The sequence below is a fragment of the Ostrinia nubilalis genome, chromosome 2, assembly GCF_963855985.1.
Source record: "Ostrinia nubilalis chromosome 2, ilOstNubi1.1, whole genome shotgun sequence".
NCBI lineage: Eukaryota > Metazoa > Arthropoda > Insecta > Lepidoptera > Crambidae > Ostrinia > Ostrinia nubilalis.
Window position 1 is genome coordinate 12,947,516 of NC_087089.1, and position 21,188 is coordinate 12,968,703.

Below are 21,188 nucleotides of genomic sequence, written 5' to 3' on the forward strand. Positions count from 1 at the left end.
AAGGGAAACCTAAAAAGGAATCCAAGAAGTCAATCTGAAAGATTTTTTTTAAAGCCTACTAGGTCATAAAATTGTAAAATCTATAAAATTACTCCTGAACTACGTAAAATCGTAAAACGTAAATAACCCGTCCTCACCTATCACCTAGCACCGTGACCTTGACACCCTTCAGGTTCAGAATGTCCAATTCCCAAAATGTCCAACGGTTTCAAAATGTCCAATTCCCGGAATGTCCAACTCCCAAAATGTCCAATTCCCGAAATGTCCAATTCCTGATATGTCCAGTTCCCGAAACGTCCAATTCCCAAATGTCCAATCTACTATTATGATGGGTTTGATAAATAAGTCCTCATAGGCTTTCTTAAAAATATTTAACAATTAACCATACTTTAATTTAAATAATCATTTATTTATTTACAAATTATTCTTTCCATTTTAGGTCAATAGAAAAAAATATAGATAACTATACATACTTGTACGAGTATAAAGTGCAGTAGCTACACATTTTTTCTACGTACTTTTTGCAAATAATACAAATTTTCTATGTTTATATGCCGATTTTACAAAAACTAAACGCATTCGTACAGAAATATATTTTGGGAATTGGACGTTTCGAGAACTGGACATTTCAGGAATTGGACATTTCGGGAATTGGACATTTCGGGAATTGGACATTTTAGGAATTGGACATTCAGAACCTGAAGGCTTGACACCTTACAGGATACACCTTATATTTTGTCCTGAACCCTTGGTGCGCGAGTCCGACTCTCACTTGGCCGGTTTGATATTATTAATACCTGAGTAATGCGCCAACAAATGGAACGAGGTGATTTTGGAAATTAAGTATTGGTTCTTAAAAGTAAAAAAGGTGTTTGTGTTAATAATTAGCCATTAAAATCACTGTTTGTGTCTACTTTACGGGGGTCCGCCCTGTATATGTCAGCCAAACCATAATCTTAAAATCAATCGTGTGTCGTGTGTATTGATGTGCCGTTCCCGAGAACGCTCTCTCAGCTGAGAATATTCTCGGGAGCGTTCCCGGGAGCGTTCTCCTAAGTGAGAAAGGTTGAGAATCATGTTTATAAAATGGAAATAAACAAACTTTCTTAAGTAAAATAGTATTAAATTAAGTCAACAGATAAGTGTATATTAAACAATACACTCTATTTGCAGTGAGAGGCTATATTCTCAGTGTTCCCGAGAATATTCTCGGGAACTTTCTAGGCAATATTCTTGGCAACTGCAACTTTATTATATTTTATCTTTTTTGTCGTAAAATGTCGTTTTAATGATATGTAAGATGACAGAAATTCCTTTTTACACGTAATTAAATAATGTAACTGTAAATTTTTTCGTTTTTAACACGCTCTTATTAGGTCTTCGTGTATGTAACTAACTATGTAATGGAATCTTATAATCTGAATTACACGCACTTCTAAGTCTTGTATCATCATGAAACTTGGCAATTATATGTAGATTAGAAATGACAATACAATATTGTGGTACCAGCTGGTCTGATGGGACTGGAAGGGGCCAAAAGAAGTCCTAAAGTTTAGGACCTAAACGAAACGGCAGAATCACATCGAGTTTGGGTTCATTGGATGTCTTTTACGAGATCTTTAAGTGCTAGATAATGTCCAGGGTCCTAATGATGGAGTCAGGACGTAGCCATAGGAACTCCTAATAGAAACGGCGGAAACTCATCGAGTTTGGGTTCGTTAGATTTGTCTTTTCGAGCACTTTAATGCTAGATGATGTCCAAGGTCCTGATGATTTTTGACTTTTTAGTGTTGTTAGTAAGTAAAAGCGTGTTTTTAGTTTTTTAAACTATTTTTATTTGACATTAAGGGCATATTTCACAATCGCTTAGTAAGGGCCTGTTTCGCCACTTCTGGATAAGTTGTGGATAGACTGTCTGACGGATCATTTGACACATTTTTATAGAAAATACGTGCTAGCTAGATTGATCCGACACTTAATGAATATATCCCGTACATTAGTCTGTACGAGATTAGAATGGTTCTCAAACAGCTGAAAAACAACAAGGCACCTTAATCACGTCTGAGCTTCTGAAAGCAGGCGGAACGCCGGTACTAAAGGCCTTAAACCTTGTTGAAGATTTATAGACCCATTTCGCTTCTGGGCCATGTCTACAAGCTGTTTTCGATAGTCATTACGAATTGTCACGCTAGCAGGCTCGACGACTTTCAGCCCCCCGAACAAGCCGGTTTTCGAAAAGGCTTTAGTACCACATACCATAATAAATACGCTGCGGCAGATTATACGGAAGATCAAGGAGTATAATCAGCCACTTTGCGTTTGTGAACTATGAGAAAGCCTTCGATTCGATTGAGACATGGGCAGTGCTTCAGTCTCTTCGACTGTGCCAAATTGACTATTGATACATTAAAGTGTTGAAAGGCTTGTACAAACACGCCACAGTGACAGTCCGTTTTTAAGATCAGGACCCGAAACTTATCCAGTTGCAGAGAGGGGTGAGACAGGGAGACGTTATCACCACCGCCCTGGACGATGTTTTCAAGCTTCTGGGCTGGAGCGGATTCAGCATACATATCAACGGCGAGTACATAACCCAGACAGCAGACGATATCGTAGTCATGGCTGAGATCGTGGAAGATCTAGGCACAATGCTCGATGGTCTCAATAGAGTCTCTCAACAAGTGGGTCTCAAAATGAACATGGACAAGATTTAAAAATCATGTCTTAAGACCGTGTTGCACCCACTCCTCTAAAAGTTGGAGACTCTATACTCGAAGTTGTTGAATATAATGTATACCTGGGGCAAACAGTCCAGTTAGGTAGGTCCAAGTTCGAAAAAAAAGGTCAATCATCGAATCAAGCTCGGCTGGACAGCCTTCGGGAAGCTTCACGATATTTTCACGCGGCTTTTCCGTCGCGTCGCCTCTCCGCTTTAAATCCACTTTGAATCCGCTTTGAATCCGCTTGCAATCCGCCAAGGTGACAAGGGCCTTCAAACTCAGAGGCACACTGATGTTCAAATACCGTAGCCGAGTCCTAAAGCCGCGGCACGCGTTTGCCACGAAAAGAGTGAGCAAGACTGCAATATCTCACTCACACGTTTTATGCCTTGTTTATAACGACTAGTTTTAACGCTCAGTTAATAAAACATCGAAACATTACAAATAATATCACATTATAAACAACAAAATTTAAATTAAAACTAAATGTATTCTGTCGAGAACACTGAGAATATTCCCGGGAGCGTTCTCGGTTCTCGAGAATATTCTCACTGGGAATATTGCCGGGAACGAGAACTTTCTCAGCGGCACATCTCTAGTCGTGTGGTGTGAGTCATTCAATTGAGGAAAATACCCGGCTGATTTTGATTAATTTGAACCAATCGATAACAGAATAACATTGAAAAAATATCATAATATATTTTGTACATAACCTACATACAGCATTATTTTTGCTGACTAAAAATAATGCCTAATTAAATGCCTTATAAAAAAAAATTGGTACCTACCTAAATAAATTTCAACTTAGCTTTTTACTAATATAATAATGAAGGAATTTATTATCAAACACCGTACTTATTGAAATCAAAATGAACAACGAAGAAAGCTTACAAATTACCTACATTCAATACCAGTAGTAAATGGTGGCCCGCGCCCACGGCCCGCGCTTTTAAATAACGCCATCTATATTTTTATACCGTAAACTTAGCCATAAGCACGCGACAACGACGCTCCCATGTTGGGGTGTTCCGCCGAGTTTAGCGCAGGCGCTGTGATCGGCGTATGTCCTTTGTTCGAAACAAGTCAACATTGTAATATTCGAGTTTAGATCTTTCTCGTTGTATTTATCATCCTAAATATGTTTTTAGTGTAAGAAATGTGTGTTCGTTTTGTTTATTTTGGTGTTTTGATTACGTGAAACTATAATTGATGTGGAAAGTGTTGTTTTCTCACGACAAGCTTTCGCTTTACGTACATGACCGAGCTTTAGGCGGACTGTACGCATGAAACCCTTGAGTGACTTTTTTTTCGAAACTGATGTTAAGGATATGGGCCCCGACATGGTGAGTTATTATGCGGTATATTGTGGGATATTAAGTAAAGATACTATTTTAAGTCATGAAATGGCTAAAATCCCGTTTTTTTGAGCAACAGGTTCGTTTTTGTTTTGTTTACTTGTCACCGGCGTCCGCCATTTCTGGTTCGGAGTCTTCACCGGCCGTGTAGGTGTGAGCTGTTTCTGTATCAAAAACATTTCGCCTACTATGAGTTTGTTCATAAACATCATGAATTGATGTTATTTCAAACGATTTTCTTTTTTATGATTTGCTTTATTTCACTGTTATTCATAAAATTTGTGAAGTAGATACCTACCTACCTACTAACAAACTGAACTTTGGGTGTATAGATGTACTGTATGGAAGTGTCCATACACTTGACTTGTAATATTTTATTACAAATCTTATGAATCCTCCTGGTTTTGCATACCCTGAAATTAGTAAATTGGGGGAAAAAAATCCATCGAGTACATAAAAAGTAGAGTGGTTCATTATTACATAACACCAATATTAATTTATTAAAAACAATATTTTGTCAGTATAATTAATAAAAATAATTTACACAACTAGAATTACTTAGGTTTATAGGTATGATACCTACATGAAATTTTTAACTGAGTCTTATTGTTATTCGTATCTGGTTATTATTTTTTAATTAATACAATCGTTCTACTTCACAATAGTAAAAATAATAGTAGTAAAAATAATTTACAAATGGTAGCATAAAGTTACCAATTTTTGTTCTCTCTCTCATAATGCATCTTGTAAATAGGGTAATATAGCAAGTAGGTAGGTAGATGCTTTGTTTGTGCAAGATGGCTCAAAATTATTATGGATGACTGGAACTTAATATAAATTTCTGAAGATCAAGGTTTTTATGTTAAGTTGAACTTGTTTCACAAGCTGATTCAATAAAATGCTCTTCGGGTCTAAAATATGCATCAAGGGGTCTTCTTCAATCACTAATAAGATGAAACAGTCAAATTGAATTTAGGTTTATAAGGAATTGTCTAATTAGATTGCTGGTCTAGCAAAATATCAACCTCTAACAATAATCAATTATAACATGACAAATGTTAACCATTTTTATCTTATTCTTCAGTAAGTTATTAAACAATTGTTTACTCATCGAGTCGTGTCTCTTGTGCATGTAACATCAAGATTTTGTTTTTCTTTTATGATATAGATTGCACCTGCTGCAAAAAAACTGTGGGACAAAGGTCCTGGCGCTGGCGGTGACAGCAAAGGCCCACCGCACCTTCCTCCACTGCAACTCAACCCCGAGCAGATGTGGCGAGACCCCACATGGTCTGCACAAGGTTAGTCTAATCATCTTCTAGAAATCTCATGCACACTTACTGGCAGTTACCTTATAACTCACATCTTCATAATTACTATAGGTACATGTTTGTTTTAAATTATTCTACTATTCAAGCAGAAGCAGTCAAATTTAAAGTTATTGTGAATCATAGGTTACACTGTAATCAAGGTTTGTTTTCTTATAATCACTATTTAATTACCTAACTTATTAATTTAGTACTCTACAACAAACTGTCACTTTACAATCATTTTCTATTTTTCTAGCAGTGGAACACAATGTTGGAGTGCCTATGATGAGCACACGCCGCGGTGTTACCGCTTTTCAAGGTGGTGATGCTGGCAGTATTTTGTCGCCGCGAGATACAGCCGGCCTTGGAGTCAAGATGGTTGAATATGTATTGGGAGGATCTCCGACAGGTCAGTTTTTAAGAGGTCATTATTCTACCTTAACTAAAAAAAAAATGTGAAATTTGTACTAGTGTTCGCTGTTATTTCATCATCCCTTTATTTAGAAGCTGGAGGAGTGGCTACCGGTGGTGGTGGTGAAAAAGTGGCTGGCGTCGTGGCCGGCTTGCGCGGAATGGTCCTGGAAGAGCGTCCTGAAGATAAATCGGCTTCTCCATTTGAGAAAGACCTTCATGAACTTCATGAACATGGACCTCTGCCTAACGGGCTTCATAATGGTCAAGAAGATGACAAAGCTTTCAAGTAAGTTTATTACAATTTAGCTGTAGTTGTATTCACCTAAATTGTATTGTTATTTTTCGCATAATAATATTTTAAAAAATCTTTAGAGTCAATTCGCACCTTCAGCATTACAAGTGCAGGTTCCATAAAAAATATTTAAATCAAAATTTCTTCATTTTTGCAAACACAAATTGGTGGCTGAATGATTTATCAATTCTAATTTACTTCATGCAAATGAGAACAACTTCACAGCAATAACAGAGCGAGTGAGTGAAAATAGCTCATCTGTAAAATTTCAAAAGGTCAATTTAACCCTTATTCTACCGAAGTTGCGAAATCGTAGTTTTGTTTGTCGTATCGAGTGGGCTTAGTGCGCGAAGGTCGTTGTGGGGTGTACAACGCTCGCCTCCGCCGGGCGCGGCGCGGCGTGCTCGCGGCCGGCGGTCGGGCGGGCAATAACCGCGCGCGTGGATCATGGCCTCTGCCAATGCCATCTGCCCCGCGTCCCTCGCTCGCTGCCGTCTGTCGGCCGCTACAGACGTTGGACCAGACTCGATTATTTTATCACTATGATAATAATGACTCATTGATTATTATTGTTATATTATACAATAAGTATACAATAGAGATTAGAGCACTTCCTTAGCACTTCTTCAAATTATGATATCGTAATTTCAAGTTTTTATTATTTCAATAAATGGTGTATGATTTTTGAATAAATTATTGTAATATTTTTTTACTTCTCTGAATAAATATTAGAAGTGAAAGTCTTTTTTTCTGAGGATTTGTTGGAGATTTTAGAATTGATAATACAATTAGTACATGTATTTGATTTTATTATTTTATTCTTCTGCATTTAGATACCAAAATTGGGTAGTTGACACCATCAACCTAATTCCATGACACAACTTTTAGTTTTGAAATCAATAAATAGTTCTGGGACAAGTTGTGGAGTTTTGATGAGTACAGACAGTATTGCCAATAACAAACTGGTTGATTGTGTCAACTGCTCTATTCTGTTGAAGACAATTTTTTGAAGCGTTTGTTTTCCAACTCGAATACGAACCGATTTGGAAATAAAACACTTAAAAAATACGTCGTAGTGTGTAAACCTTTTCCGTTGACTGTATTTGCGCCCGTATTGCCTTGCAACAAGTCGGACACTGACCGCGCCGCGTTCCAGCCGCACGCCGGGCTCGCGGCAGCCGTCGCCGGCGGAGGAGGAAGCGGGCGCGGTGCGCAACGGGGACGCCGCCGCCTTCCCGCTGCTGCCGCCGCACCACCTGCAGCAGCCGCCGCTGCACCACCTGCCGCACCTCACGCACCCGCAGGTGAGACAAGGGGACACTGACCGCGCCGCTTCCAGCCGCACGCCGGGCTCGCGGCAGCCGTCGCCGGCGGAGGAGGAGGCGGGCGCGGTGCGCAACGGGGACGCCGCCGCCTTCCCGCTGCTGCCGCCGCACCACCTGCAGCAGCCGCCGCTGCACCACCTGCCGCACCTCACGCACCCGCAGGTGAGACAAGGGGACGCTGACCACTCCTAGGATTGCCAGCTCCAAAAACAAAAGCCGGACTCGTTGCTTATATTGGGCGGACATTTAACACACAGTTTGTAATAGCTCTTGGCGTCGCTTGCCTTTCTGACGTACCTGTAATTTTTTTCGAAACTGAGTTATCTAGTGTAGATTCTACACCATCTTAATCAGTTTTGCAAGACGAATCGATCTGTCTAATAGCCTGAAAAATTTGCAAAATGTCAGTTACGTCAGTTAGAGAGGCAAGCGACGATGGGTGAGTGTACTAGGGTAGATCCGCCGATTTTATTCCGCGGGATTTATTTTACGTTTTTTGAAAAACTTAACAGGGATGCGTGCAAACTAGCTTAAACTGAAAGGTTAAGCAATAAGCTTTTTAGATCAGTGTGAGGCCCTTAGATTCAATCGTGATTTTAGAAGTAACAAGCGTCCAAATATTTTTTCACAAAATAGTAATGACGTTTTCCTAATGGTAATGATCTTATGTTAATGGTGATGACGAAATATATTTTATAGTAATACATTAAATTAAAATTACTTAAAAACTAAAATTTAAATATAATTGTTTAGCTAAACACCAATTTTATCTATGTTATTTTCCTAGCTAAGCACGTACCTATTAAAGAATGGGTTGGAAATAAAAATAAATGTATTCAATATTTTAATGAATTTATTGAATTTGGAACAATACGGACATTAGTTAAATTTTTTTTACGTTCCTAATATTATTCAGAATCAGAAAAAATATATATTTACACCAATGAGGATTTTGATTGAAAAATATGCCTAGGTACTCTTACTTAGACTTACACAATAGTCAACATACAAGAAATGAATAAAAAAACGTCTTTTCGTAAACTAATAAAAAACCTTCTCATTTAAAAACAAAGCTTAAAGAACAATGGGACAAAACGTCCCCAGAACTGTAGCACTTTAATACCTACCTTGTATGATAGACCATGCTAATACCCGACCGATCTCTCTAGCTACAATCACGGCAAAGGTGCTTGTCTCTCTACTAGATAAATATTTAAAATCACATAATGCTCAATTCGGGTTTAAGCCTGGACTGTCGACCGAGAGCGCCATCCTTAGTCTTAAGCACACTGTCAGGTACTACACGGATCAGGGGACTTCCATTTACGCATGCTTCCTCGACCTCTCCAAGGCGTTCGATCTTGTGTCTTATGACATCCTTTGGGATAAGATGAGGAGGCAGGGCGTCCCGTCAGAAGTATCACAAATATTCCATTATTAGTATGCTAACCAGATTAACAGCGTAAGATGGGCTAACGTTTTTTCTGAGGAGTATGGGTTGCAGTGCGGGGTGAGACAGGGTGGGCTGACGTCTCCCAGGCTTTTCAACCTATACGTAAATGACCTCATTGTTGCCCTTAGCAGTATGCGTATCGGATGCTGGGTAGATGGTGTTTGTATCAACAACATAAGCTACGCTGATGATATGGTACTGCTGGCGCCAACAATGGGGGCTCTCAGAAAGATGGTGGGTGTGTGTGAAGCGTATGCTAAATGCCATGGCTTATTTGTATAATGTGAAGAAGAGCGAATACATGGTATTTAAGGCCGCCAGTAAATGTCCAAACGTGGTACCCGACCTCTTGCTGAATGGGGTAAAGTTAAACAGTCACTAAATTTAAATATCTCGGACACTACGTTACTGATGACCTTAAAGATCATGTTGATATCGAGAGGGAACGAAGGGCGCTGGCAGTAAGGTGTAATATGTTGGCTCGCAGGTTTGCCCGATGTAATGACCATGTCAAGATCACTCTGTTTAAAGCATACTGTCAGAGTCTATCACGGGAAACCTATGGACCACGTACTCGCAGAAATCGCTTGGCGTCCTTCGGGTCCAATATAACAACGGTTTCAGGGTGCTGTTGGGCTTGCCTCGCTTCTGCAGTGCTTCGGAAATGTTTGCTCAGTCGCATACTGACGGCTTCTTTGCTGTCCTATGCAAGAAGACTGCCTCGTTGCTCAGTAGGATACGGGCGAGCCCCAACAGTATCCTGAAGACCGTGGCGGAGAGGTACGACTCTCCTATTATCCGACATTTCCTTCGGCTACTTCTTACCGAACGGGTTGGATAATTAGTGGTATGTTATAATAAGTAAATTACGAACATAGTTGTATAAGGCACCCATTTACTAACCATGTGGATCATTGTTATCTTTAAATGAATAAATTGAATTGAATACTATAATTTTATTATATGACAGCTCAAGTGTGACATGTCTCAGAAAAGTTATATCAAAAATAAAAATTCATAAGCAACCCTGAAAAAATACATACAAAATCACTTTTGACCAACTTCAAAGGGCACGACAGCTTGACCCCGGGACAATTCGACCCCTGTGACAACTCGACCCCTGCTACAACTCAAACCCTGCGACAACTTGATTTTTTTCAACACTCAACACTTTTAACTTACTTCAAAATAATGGTTTCACGACTGCTGGACAGTGGCGGCGTAGCATGGGTTGGCACCCGGGGCATAGCACAGCACAGCATCCCCCGTCATAAGTCCTTAATGTAAGTAAGTTGGGTATACATATAGTGGGGAGGTAAGACACCCCAAAATGGTCTGGTGCACCCCCTCTTTTGGGTTACCGATTGAATGAATGAAAGGTGTTAGTTCGAATGAGCTATATGATACTAATCGCAACACCCCCCCCCCCCCCCCCCCCCCCCCCAATCATGGCATATCCTCGTTATACTAGCGCCAGTGAGTACTAATCTGCGTGACTTTTGTCACCCCCTGATGAGTGGCACCCGGGGCGGACCGCCCCCCCCTTACGCCGCTAGTGGCTGGACCCTACGACTGCTTAACCCTACGACCACTAGTACAAGTTGTCGGAGGGTTCGCCTCCGACAACTTGTACTTGTGACCCTGTGACAAGTCGAACACTGTGACACGTCAACCCCTGCGACTACTCTGAGCATTTATTGTAGATACAGTTCAGGCATTGATTGATGGAGCTAAATGGTTTACAATAAGTATCATAGTTCAATATTTTGGACTTGTCGTAGGGGTCGAGTTGTCCGGGTCAAATTTTTGTAGGGTCGAGCTTCGTTTAAAGTAGGTTAAAATTAATTTAATCTTGTTATCGCAGGGGTCGAGTTGTCACAGGGGTCCAGTTGTCGAACTGTCGTAGGGAACCTACGACAGTTCGACCCCGATGACAACTATGATACTTATTGTAAACCATTTAGCTCCATCAATCAATGCCTGAACAGAATCTAGAATAAATGCTCAGAGTAGTCGCAGGGGTTGACGTGTCGCAGTGTTCGACTTGTCACAGGGGTCGAGTTGTAATAGAGATCGACTTGTCGCAAGGATCGAGGTGTCAAGGTCGAGTTTTCTTAACGCTCAAGCAGTCGTGATACCGTTTGAAGTAGGTCAAAAGTAATTTAATCGAGTTGTCGCAGGGGTCAAGTTGTCGGAGGGTTCGAGTGGTCGTAGGGTTCAGCTGTCGTATGGTCCAGCAGTCGTGAAACCATTTGAAGTAAGTCAAAAGTGTTGAGTGTTGAAAAAAATCAAGTTGTCGCAGGGTTTGAGTTGTCGCAGGGGTCGAGTTGTCACAGGAGTCGAATTGTCCCGGGGTCAAGCTGTCGTGATACCCATTGAAGTCGGTCAAAAGTGATTTTGTATGTATTTTTTCAGGGTTGCTTATGGATTCTTATTTTAGATATAACTTTTTTCTGAGACATGCATGTCACACTTGAGCTGTCATATTATAATAAAATTATAGTATTATCATGTACTATCATATTATAAGGTAGGTATTAAAGTGCTACAGTTCTGGGGACGTTTTGTCCCATTGTTCTTTTAGGAAATTCATAGTCATCATTACCATATACAAAGTGTCATCACCATAAGCCTAAATGATATGGTAATGATGTTAATGGTAATGACGAAAACGATTTTAAAATTATATAAAAATAATTGTCACCACTATTGGGACACCTCAATATCGCCATTTTTTTATTGTAATCACATGCTACAAAGTGCTAATTATTAGAAAAATATCGATATATAAAACTTACCAAATCGCACAAAATGGGAATGACGCGAGCCGATGACAAACTGCGAGTGTCTCTCGTTTTCGGAGTTTAAAAAGTCTCGGAGCTGCGTAAATTTTACGTGCATTCTGTTCTGTTACGAGCAACGAATTGAAGAGTGGGACGCGCGGACACAAGCGGGGATAAGTCGCGTCGCGGCCACATTAAAGAACCTTTGATGCTGCCGCGATGGCTATGACGATTTCTCGTGACAATATTTCAATTCATGATTCCATTTTATTGGCTAATACGATTTCAATATAATTTTGTTATTTTGTCACGGTAAATATGTACATTTTAAATTTATAATCAAAATCTGGTCTGTGTATAGGTAAAGTAAAAAAAATTAAAAGACAACGGCAAAGGTCAGTATTTTTACTGTGATGGTAATGACGTTTAGTGCGTGTTTTCTTGATTATCGAAATAACTTGAAGTATTTAATCAATATGGATCATGGCGCCTTATGTGGAAACTTGTATGAATCGTTATTCAGAAGTTTAATTTACCAGAACTACAACAGTTTTTTTTTTATCGATCGGAACATAAGTTTTTTACTGTTTCGCGGATTTACCCACTATCAACTATCGTCTTCGAATCGATAGTCCCAACATCCTGTATAAAAAGCCAGACTGACCGGACAAGTCCGTAAAAAGCTAAACATATCCGGCTAAAGCCGGACACCTGGCAACCCTAACCGCACGCCGGGCTCGCGGTCACGGTAGTCGTTGCCGGTGGAGGAGTAGGCGGGCGTGGTGCGCAACGGCGACGTAGATCTTTCTTGAGAGTAGTTTGTAACCAAGCCACGTTCACAGACCCACGGTACCCTTGAAGATACCACTGCACACTGGTGGTATGTTTAAAGTTCAAAGCCCAAATCCATAAATCTTTTGGTCACTATAAATTGGCCCTTGGAAACTTAAAAAATCTAGCTCCTTGGTAATCTAATTAAAAATACGAGTATTTATTGAGCCTTTAAATAGACACGCCTAAAAACAAGACCTATTAAGTATTTGACCTAGAATCATGAAATTTGAAAACAAGGTCTTACAGTAAATTTTTAGTTATTTACTTATATCACTATTTTGCGATTAAAATATACATTTTTAGTTAGCAAGTAATAATAAAGGGCTTTATCCCATGTTGTCTTTTAAATTTGTTTGACGAAATAAAATTTGCAGATAGGATAGGGTATATTTTATGTTTCTTTGTGTGTGTGTTTTACTAGTACTTCAATATTTGTGTGCAAAAATTTCTTTATTTCTATAATAATAAATTATTTATCTTCTGTTTCAGCCACACCCTGGAATGTTGGGAGTTGCTCCTCTGCAAGGACTACCACACCCACAACATCCACAAATTCATCCAGGTCAGTTCAGTTCTTATTTATTTTGTTTTTATACTGCCAAATTAAAAAATCGAAACTTGATTGACTTCGCATTCAATCCGCGCGCGAGTTGAATTGACTTTCTGGAACATTTTGTTTCTGGAGAACTGTATTCAATTTGCGCGCCTGACTAATTTGTTGTGTTATTTCAAATTTATTATAAAAAGTCAGTAAGTTGTCTCGTGTCATTAAAATGTATTTTTCTTTTTGTTACAGGAATGACTCTGAACGACTCCATGAATCAACACATCGAACTTGTATTACAAATGGAACAACATCCACAATTCGACAACAACAGTTTTGCAAGTACACAGCAAGTGAGTACATAACTATCTATAAACATCAATATTCCTGCCTTTTACATACCCATTATGGGAAGCCTTTTTCCCCATTCAAGAGGTGGTGAACTGGGGTTTTTAAGTAGAAAAGATAAACCGATCGTGAGTCAATCGAATCGTGTTTTGAACGTTATCTAAATTAATTTCTAAGGATCTTCCCTCCAACTACCGATGCGACGCCCGGATCGGCAGCTCGATGCCTTTGTTCAGTTGGCCTCTCCCATGCATGTCATGAGTAGACACATGACACGGTAAATACTGAAATCGAATTGTGGAGTGAGCTAAAGCGTAACTAAATAAATAATATGATATCACCGTCGTACCCTACCGTCGTCGTCGTACCTATTTTTAAGGAAAATTCAGGAACCGGGACCTATGTTGCTCATCGGAATGAGGCATAATTATCGTAAAATAACCCCGGTTCTCCATCGCTCGCCTCAGTGGAAAGAGCTACATAAACCTAATCCGGACTAAACCTTCAACCTCCTATTCCACCTATCCCACCTGGGTGGGAAAAGTGGGTTTTTATTTCCACTCTTTCCCTCCAGGTGGGATAAGAGGAACATTTCATTCCGCTCTGCCTAGCCCAGGGTTGAGGTGGTTGCATTTCCTGAAGATTAAAACTATTTACACTACAAAATAATACAAAACTAATAAAATAAAATTTAATTAAATATTTTTTTAATTTTGTTTTTTTAGTATTTTTTTTATTTAATTATTAAAAAGTAGTTTGTTGCGGGGCCCTGGGGTAGGCAGAGTGGAATGGAAATGTTCCTCTTATCCGACCTGGATGGAAAGAGTGGAAATAAAAATCCAATCTTCCCACCCACCCAGAAGGGATAGGTGGAATAGGGGGTTGAAGGTTCAACTATCACAGTCCATTACGGTAGTGTTGTTCGGTGGCACAAGGACTCCACTGTGTTCACAGATGTCGCTCCATCACATGACATCTCTAAGCTTGTATGCTATTTACTGACTCAAAATATTTGTTTTACCAGTACGGCGGCGTGGGCGGGGTGGGAGGCGTGGGCGGCGGCGTGGGTGGCGTGGGCGGCGTGGGCAACGCCGGCGGCGGCGTGACGGCGGCCGCCAACCTCGTCAACGGCGCCGCCGTCGTGCAGTCCGCGCCCGACTCGCATCAGCAACATCAACCCTTCGATGTGCAGGTGAGCTGCTTCACTTTTAGATGCTATAGATCGAACAGCGAAAGTTGAGGCGGACACGGTACTCGTGATGACGTAATAAATACGTGTACGTCGTGTACATGTACCATCGGCCACAGTGTTCACTATCCATTGCCTTTCATGTCGTCTCGTTCTATCGCAAAGAATCATAATTTGATTAGAGCGAGAGCAAAAACGGAAATAGATACATAGTTAACGAGTGTGGCCGTGTGTACAGAAACGCACGCAACACGTGCCAAATTGAAATATTGAATAAAACTCATTTAGTTATTGCATAGGCTTTGAAAAAGCGCTATTACACGTACTCAGTATTACTTTAACTTTACCTCTGCTTCGGGACAATAAAAATGGGCCAGTGTTGAGAAGAAGCAGCGTAAGAAACTGTCAATATTTCAATGGCGGAACTATAATGGCTTGAATTAGGGTCCTGGGCTGGGGCCCCCGACTTTAGGGGGCCCCAGCCCAGGACCCTAATTCAAGCCACAGCATTTGCCACGGGCCTCGGATAGTATAGTTAAGCCGCTGCTCGCTCTTGCTAAATTAACGAGCACTTGTAAGTCAGACTACACACGACGTTACCGCCGCTAGAGTATAAATACACAAACACAAATTGTATTCATCGCCTCAACTGTCGCTGCGCGAGCTATACACCTTGATAGGAACTTTTCAGGGACAGATTGACACTTGGTTAGAGGTTCTTCTACCTTATTACAAAACACTATGGGACGGTATCCATCGACCGGCGCGCGTCGGAGCGCACTTACACGGCCGTAAAGAAAATAGTATTTTATTAACAGTTCTTAGAGTCGTAATTGCTTACAACTGACATTTCAATCCGGACGGATGCGCGAGCATGCGTCGGAAGCCGGTCGGCTCCGAGCGTATTTCAGCGGATACGCGAGCAGACGCGCGCATTCCACCGCATTTTTGGCCCTGTCGTAGAAGTTTTTATAATATTTCGCTACGAACTTCCTATGATATTAATTCCGAAGAGTTTCGTAACAAAAACGGTACACTTATTGACGGATTTCAGTACTTGTAGTTGGTATCCAGATACTTAGGAAGGAGACGATCTAATAAAGGTCGCGGAAAGAGCCTGGATGCGGGCAGCGCAGGACCGTTCATTGTGGAAAACCTTGGGGGAGGCCTTTGTCCAGCAGTGGACGTCATTTGGCTGAAACGAAACTTAGGAATGAGATATGCATCTGAAAGTTGCAATCTTCTTTCTTGACAAATTTCCTTGCCACGGCCGTCTGGTTACAGCCTAATATAAAGATCAATGCAATCGAAACAAAACAAAAAACGGTAACAGTTTCTAAAGCCAACTTACTCAATTCAAGTGTGTAAGTCTGAGCTGACGATTTTATTAAATTCAAAAACTTGCTCTACCAGGCACTTAAAAAGTCATAAATATTGGTGGAAGAAACTAGTCACCTTTGACCAGCTGACTGAACTTATGGAGTAATTAAAATACTAAATGACATATATTTTTATTAGGACTTGTGTACAGACAAATACTTGCATACATCTACATTTATATTCAAAAATTACTTGTGTATCACAAATATAATATTAGTTGAAAATATAATCTGCCGACAAAATGATTTGATTTCGATAGTTTTAAGTATGCGGTAATGGTATAAAAATATAGATTAGGTAACTGAAATAGGTATCCATCGAAGTTTATTTGGCAAGTCTGACCAATTGTCAATACTTTCGTCATTCAAATTAAATTAGCGAAACTGGGTGATTTTCGTCTAGCAATCGTGCTGATGTCTCGTTGATCTTGGCATAACGAGATCAAAATCCAGGTATTTCAGGATGTTCCTGCCTCATGGACTGGCCTTAAATCCAGGTAAGTAAGTTATTAACTTCATTAATAAAGGTTATATGAAAAGAGCTTATATAACGGGCGTAGTAGGTTAAGTTTTGGCAGTTTTAATCAAACTTAAGTTTAAACTATGATTCTAAACTTTTTAACCTAACTGCGCCAGAAGGAGGGTTATGTTTTTTGCAGTTGCTGATCACTTTCACATTTCTTTTAACAATCTGACGGAACAATTTCGAATTTTTTGTTGAGGAAACAAAAACAGGTATTTACATACTTTTATTTATTACCGGTACAGTACAGATAACGGTTACTTAGTGAGGCAGTTCGAGACACTTGCACTGCTTATTACTGTGTACATCCAGAAGTAAAAATATTGTAAAAAAAAGTCATAAATGTATGTATCCGTTGGAATGTACAAAAATTGTATAAATAGGATTTAAAAAAAATATTAGACCCGCTTATTGTACGCGAAAATAGTCCTAAATGATCTGATACCAACTTGACACCCAAAAATTTACTGCATTGCAGTTGTCGCAATAATCGTTGAGTAACTGCTACGGGCTCGAGACAGCTTGTCTGCATTTATATGCCTTTTAACGACTGGTCTCATGGTTTCATGCAGGTATTGTACAAAAACACAAATATCCTAAGCGGATGTGCCATCTCGCTTTATCTACCAAACGCAAATTAAACATTTTCCACTGAAGTCTATTGCTCTATGTTCAATGTTCACAGCACGCGGCTCTGGGCGGTTTGCATCTTATGTCATTAGTTGCCCAGTTGGCTTTGGACTTCTTTTATATCCATGTCCACCATGTCATACCTATTTCTACCGGGTAGCCTACATCACTCATGTTTAGCAGTTCTAGAATTTTACTCGAACTAGGTCGGGGAAGGTTCTTTCTTGAGCCCTTTTTTCCAACGTTTCTCACTTAATCAAGCTTTTACCTTACATTACCTCTCTAGATTTTCTAAAATCAAAAAGATGACTACTTATTAAAAGTCATAATGTCCTAATCTTGGTTATTGATGATTTGAATTTCTCATGAATAATATTTGATAAGGCTTTCAAGAGCTCGTGCAATATGCTAAGTTCCTAAGTATCGTTGTTACAAACAACGTCGCGAAATGTTAATCATATTAAAGATACAAAACGTGCCTGAATACATCATAGCTTTTGATGGGATGAGCATGAGTCCCTTGGAATAATGCCATCTTAACTACAAAAACCATAACAGTTTTGCAGCTTTATCCCTCTCATTGCTAAAAAATAGCAATGGTGAATCCGCTATCAACAGTGTTTCACCATTATAGTGTGTACCTCGATTCGACGCGTGCCCCGCTAACGAGCGACTATCTCCGGGCCTGTTCCCACGGCGCGCGTCTACGAGGAAGCAATAAAGCTACACCTTAACTGCACACACCATTACCGATTGTAACGGCGCCCATGCTTGATAGAATCGATGTCGGTCGTGCGATGCCATCCGCCGACACCCCGATGTGTCAATAACGTCTTATCGAATTGGCAAGTTATCATGTGTTGATGTCGCACACGCTGCTTTCCTAACCATTTTCAGCAGAACACTATTTCACTTTGTTAAACGGATCCCGAGCGAAACGATTTCATCAAAATTTTGCCCGTAGTAGTGGCGATATTTTTAGTTAGCATGAACATTTCACTTAATAGTTTTTACCCAGTTATAGCAATTTAAAGCTTAAGGCGTAAAGAAAAAGATAGCAATTTTACTAATTTCAGAAAACCAATTTTCAAATCGATTAATTCTGATTAGTCTCGATTAAACGTGGCATAATCTTATTTACTTCGGTAACGCAGCTGAATCTAAAATATATTTTTGCGTTTCCAGTTTCTCCTCCTGAGAACTGATCACATCTATGATATACGACACCACCAAATGGGGTCGATGCACTTAGACAACCAACTCCTTAGTACTTGCATTGTTCGATGTCTGCAATCCGTGTGAAAACTGCAATCTAGGTTACCTACTACCTATTTGACTGCATGGCAATATGCCATTGTATTTCCTTAGACACGATAATAACAACATTACTGACATGTGCAACTTGCCAAACATAAATCCATTGGGATGTGTGTTTTTGTGATAACGTCAGGATTGAGATATTTCCGAGACGCTATTGTGAGCAAACGTTTGATGTTATCTTTAGAACTCCAGTTTTGATATACATAATTAACGGACGTTCACTTGACTATTCATTACTGGCAATTAAATCCCGCGGGTTGCGCTCCGCGGCGCTGAGATCGACCTCGTGGGAAATTAAACTGTGCGCGGGCCGTCTTCTGCCGCCCGCCGCCGCCGCCGCCTCACGCCCGTCCTCGCCGCCCCTCTTTCACATATGAAAACACTTTCTCTCGCAGATTCCCCGATTTTTCTAGATACAACTTGTTCTTGAGCTTGCCATGCCAATTAATAGAAATAACTCGGACATTCTTGCGATTTTCTCGACTCTCACGGGTGTCATTCAATAACATGTTTTTCTTTCTCATTGTGTGCTGTTTGCATTATTAAATAAATTCAGCCAAGTTGTATTGAAATTAGTTTGCCGGGCTTGTTACGACCCACCTAGGTGGCTCATTAAATATGAAGCCGTAATCAGTGTGGTGCTCGCAGAGCCTCTATTTCACACCGCAGGATGTGCATGGTCTTGTTTCGTATATGTACGTTCATACTGCATACTGTATTTTACTGTCGGAATCGTTATGTTTTGCTGGTATTAGATATCGTTTAAAAGTTTTTTGTCACAAGGAAGGCAAGGTACGTTCCTAACGGTTAATAACACCAGCTGTCGTCTTTAAAGTTGTTGTAATAACTTGTAATGATTATTACCGTTACCTAATTAATCTGCATTTCATTTATCGTGACGACGCTTTCGCCGTAGCGGAAGGGGGAGCACGTAGTCAAAATGTTGCAACGAACGTACAAATCGCTGCCGCGAATCGGATCGGAATCGCTCAGCCGCGCCCGATTGCGCCGCCACGCATCACTGACTCCGGAGAAATTGAAGTGCAAACCGCTAGAATACCGCCTCGGCCAGCAACAACTACTTGCGAAACTCCTCGCTGCTTAATTGTCCCCACCTAACCCCGAATCGGGGGTATTCATCGCAACACTAATTTTGATTCGCATGAACACTTTAGCTCCATTAAACTTGTTATGCGACCTTAAAAGCTAATAAAGAATTTTATTATGTCTTGTGTTAAGAGAGGCGTCTGCTCAAAGAACGTTCTCTGTAAGCCTGAGGGTGCTTGGCATAAGCTGCCCGTGTCGTCCGGGGCGCGGTTATGAGATTATTCTCGCTTTGACGGCCGGCCCGCTCCGTATGCACCACATTGCGCTTTTAAGGTCCGCACGACTTGTTTACAAGTCTTAATTGGCTGTTTTATGTCTTTACGTCTTAACTAAGTCATTAAATAAGTTTTTAAAGCCTTGGTTACTCAGTGGGTTCTTTGGTAGTTATGTTTCCGCTACTAAACAATATATTTTCACCCTGGCATACAAGTGTAATCAGATGAGTTTGTACGAAACCTATCGTTATCGATGGATCCCATCTTTTCTAGGTAAAATTCCGTTTCGGGAGTCGATGGTACCCTCGCGTATCACATCCCAGTTATGTAGGCGAGGACGCGACACGTTGGGATCTGACGAGCGGAAGACGTTCCTAGGCGTAATTTGTTCGGGACCGGAGCCGGTGCACGGTGCACCGGAGATAACGGCGGCCTTATTGCCGCGCCGCCGCCAACTAACGCTTATTAAACTTCAACAACGCCCGCGCTGATCACTTCACCTTCTTGTTTACTCTAAACTTAGATTAATCGTTTGCCAGACCTCGTTTGTACAGCTATTTATTTTCACGAATAAATATTGCAGCGCTACTTAGTTTGCGGTAGAAATTTTGCTTTCAGTCTATTCCTAACCGTGATTATAAACATTGAAAACTACCATGTTCAAACGTTCACTGTGCAATTAATAAAGGAGCATAAAATATAAGTTTTGTTTATAAACAGATAGGTATCGGAAGAATATTATGCAATATTTTCATAGGTTTCACTCAAATTCATGATACCTGGGTGTTGTTCTTTGACTTGTTTAACTAACCCTTTGTCTTCAAGTGCTTAAATACTTAGCACTCATTCGCACATGCGTGTCTTTGCCCGCAGTTCATTGTTTTTTGTCCTTGGTAGAAAACGAATGGTAATGTGTGTATTGTCAATGCCTTTTTATGTAACTTTCTACCCTGTCACTGCTACATCTAACAGTAGTACTAAAATGGGTGAACGTATAGCTCCGTATCGCATCGATTACTACGAGCAGAGGTCGATGACTAACTCGTGTTATTGCTGCATCGAATATTATGTGAGACTTGTAAATATTTACCTAACGATCTCTCATTTTCATGAGTAGAAGAAATTATTTCTACCAGAATATAATAATTATTACCCAACTCAAATACATGTTTTTTTTACATAATACATATCACATTATCTTTAGGTAATCACCAATAAATCTCATGTAAACATCTCTGAGTGCATATTTTTCAGATTCATAACAAGAAAATAATAGGTTCATAAAATAATGTGTATTGTGTAGGTACAATAAAGATCAACACCTAACGGTATTTTTTTCTATGTACCAATATAAAACCAATGTCCGCAAACTGTTCACTCGCATCCCCACGGACGTGTAACAGATATTTACCACATTGGAAAACTACCCATCGATTGGATTGCGGTG

The 21,188-nt window shown here is 40.2% G+C and overlaps 1 protein-coding gene across 1 annotated transcript in view; it reads left to right on the plus strand.

Annotated features, from left to right (window-relative positions):
• Positions 1–21,188, plus strand: part of LOC135084649 (maternal protein pumilio) — a 97,113-nt gene that overhangs the window by 14,231 nt on the left and 61,694 nt on the right. Inside the window, exons 3-9 of the mRNA XM_063979428.1 lie at positions 5,244–5,376; positions 5,642–5,794; positions 5,890–6,085; positions 7,248–7,395; positions 12,976–13,048; positions 13,283–13,383; positions 14,403–14,570. Coding sequence (XP_063835498.1) covers positions 5,244–5,376; positions 5,642–5,794; positions 5,890–6,085; positions 7,248–7,395; positions 12,976–13,048; positions 13,283–13,383; positions 14,403–14,570 — 972 coding nt within the window. The remainder of the gene's footprint in view (positions 1–5,243; positions 5,377–5,641; positions 5,795–5,889; positions 6,086–7,247; positions 7,396–12,975; positions 13,049–13,282; positions 13,384–14,402; positions 14,571–21,188) is intronic.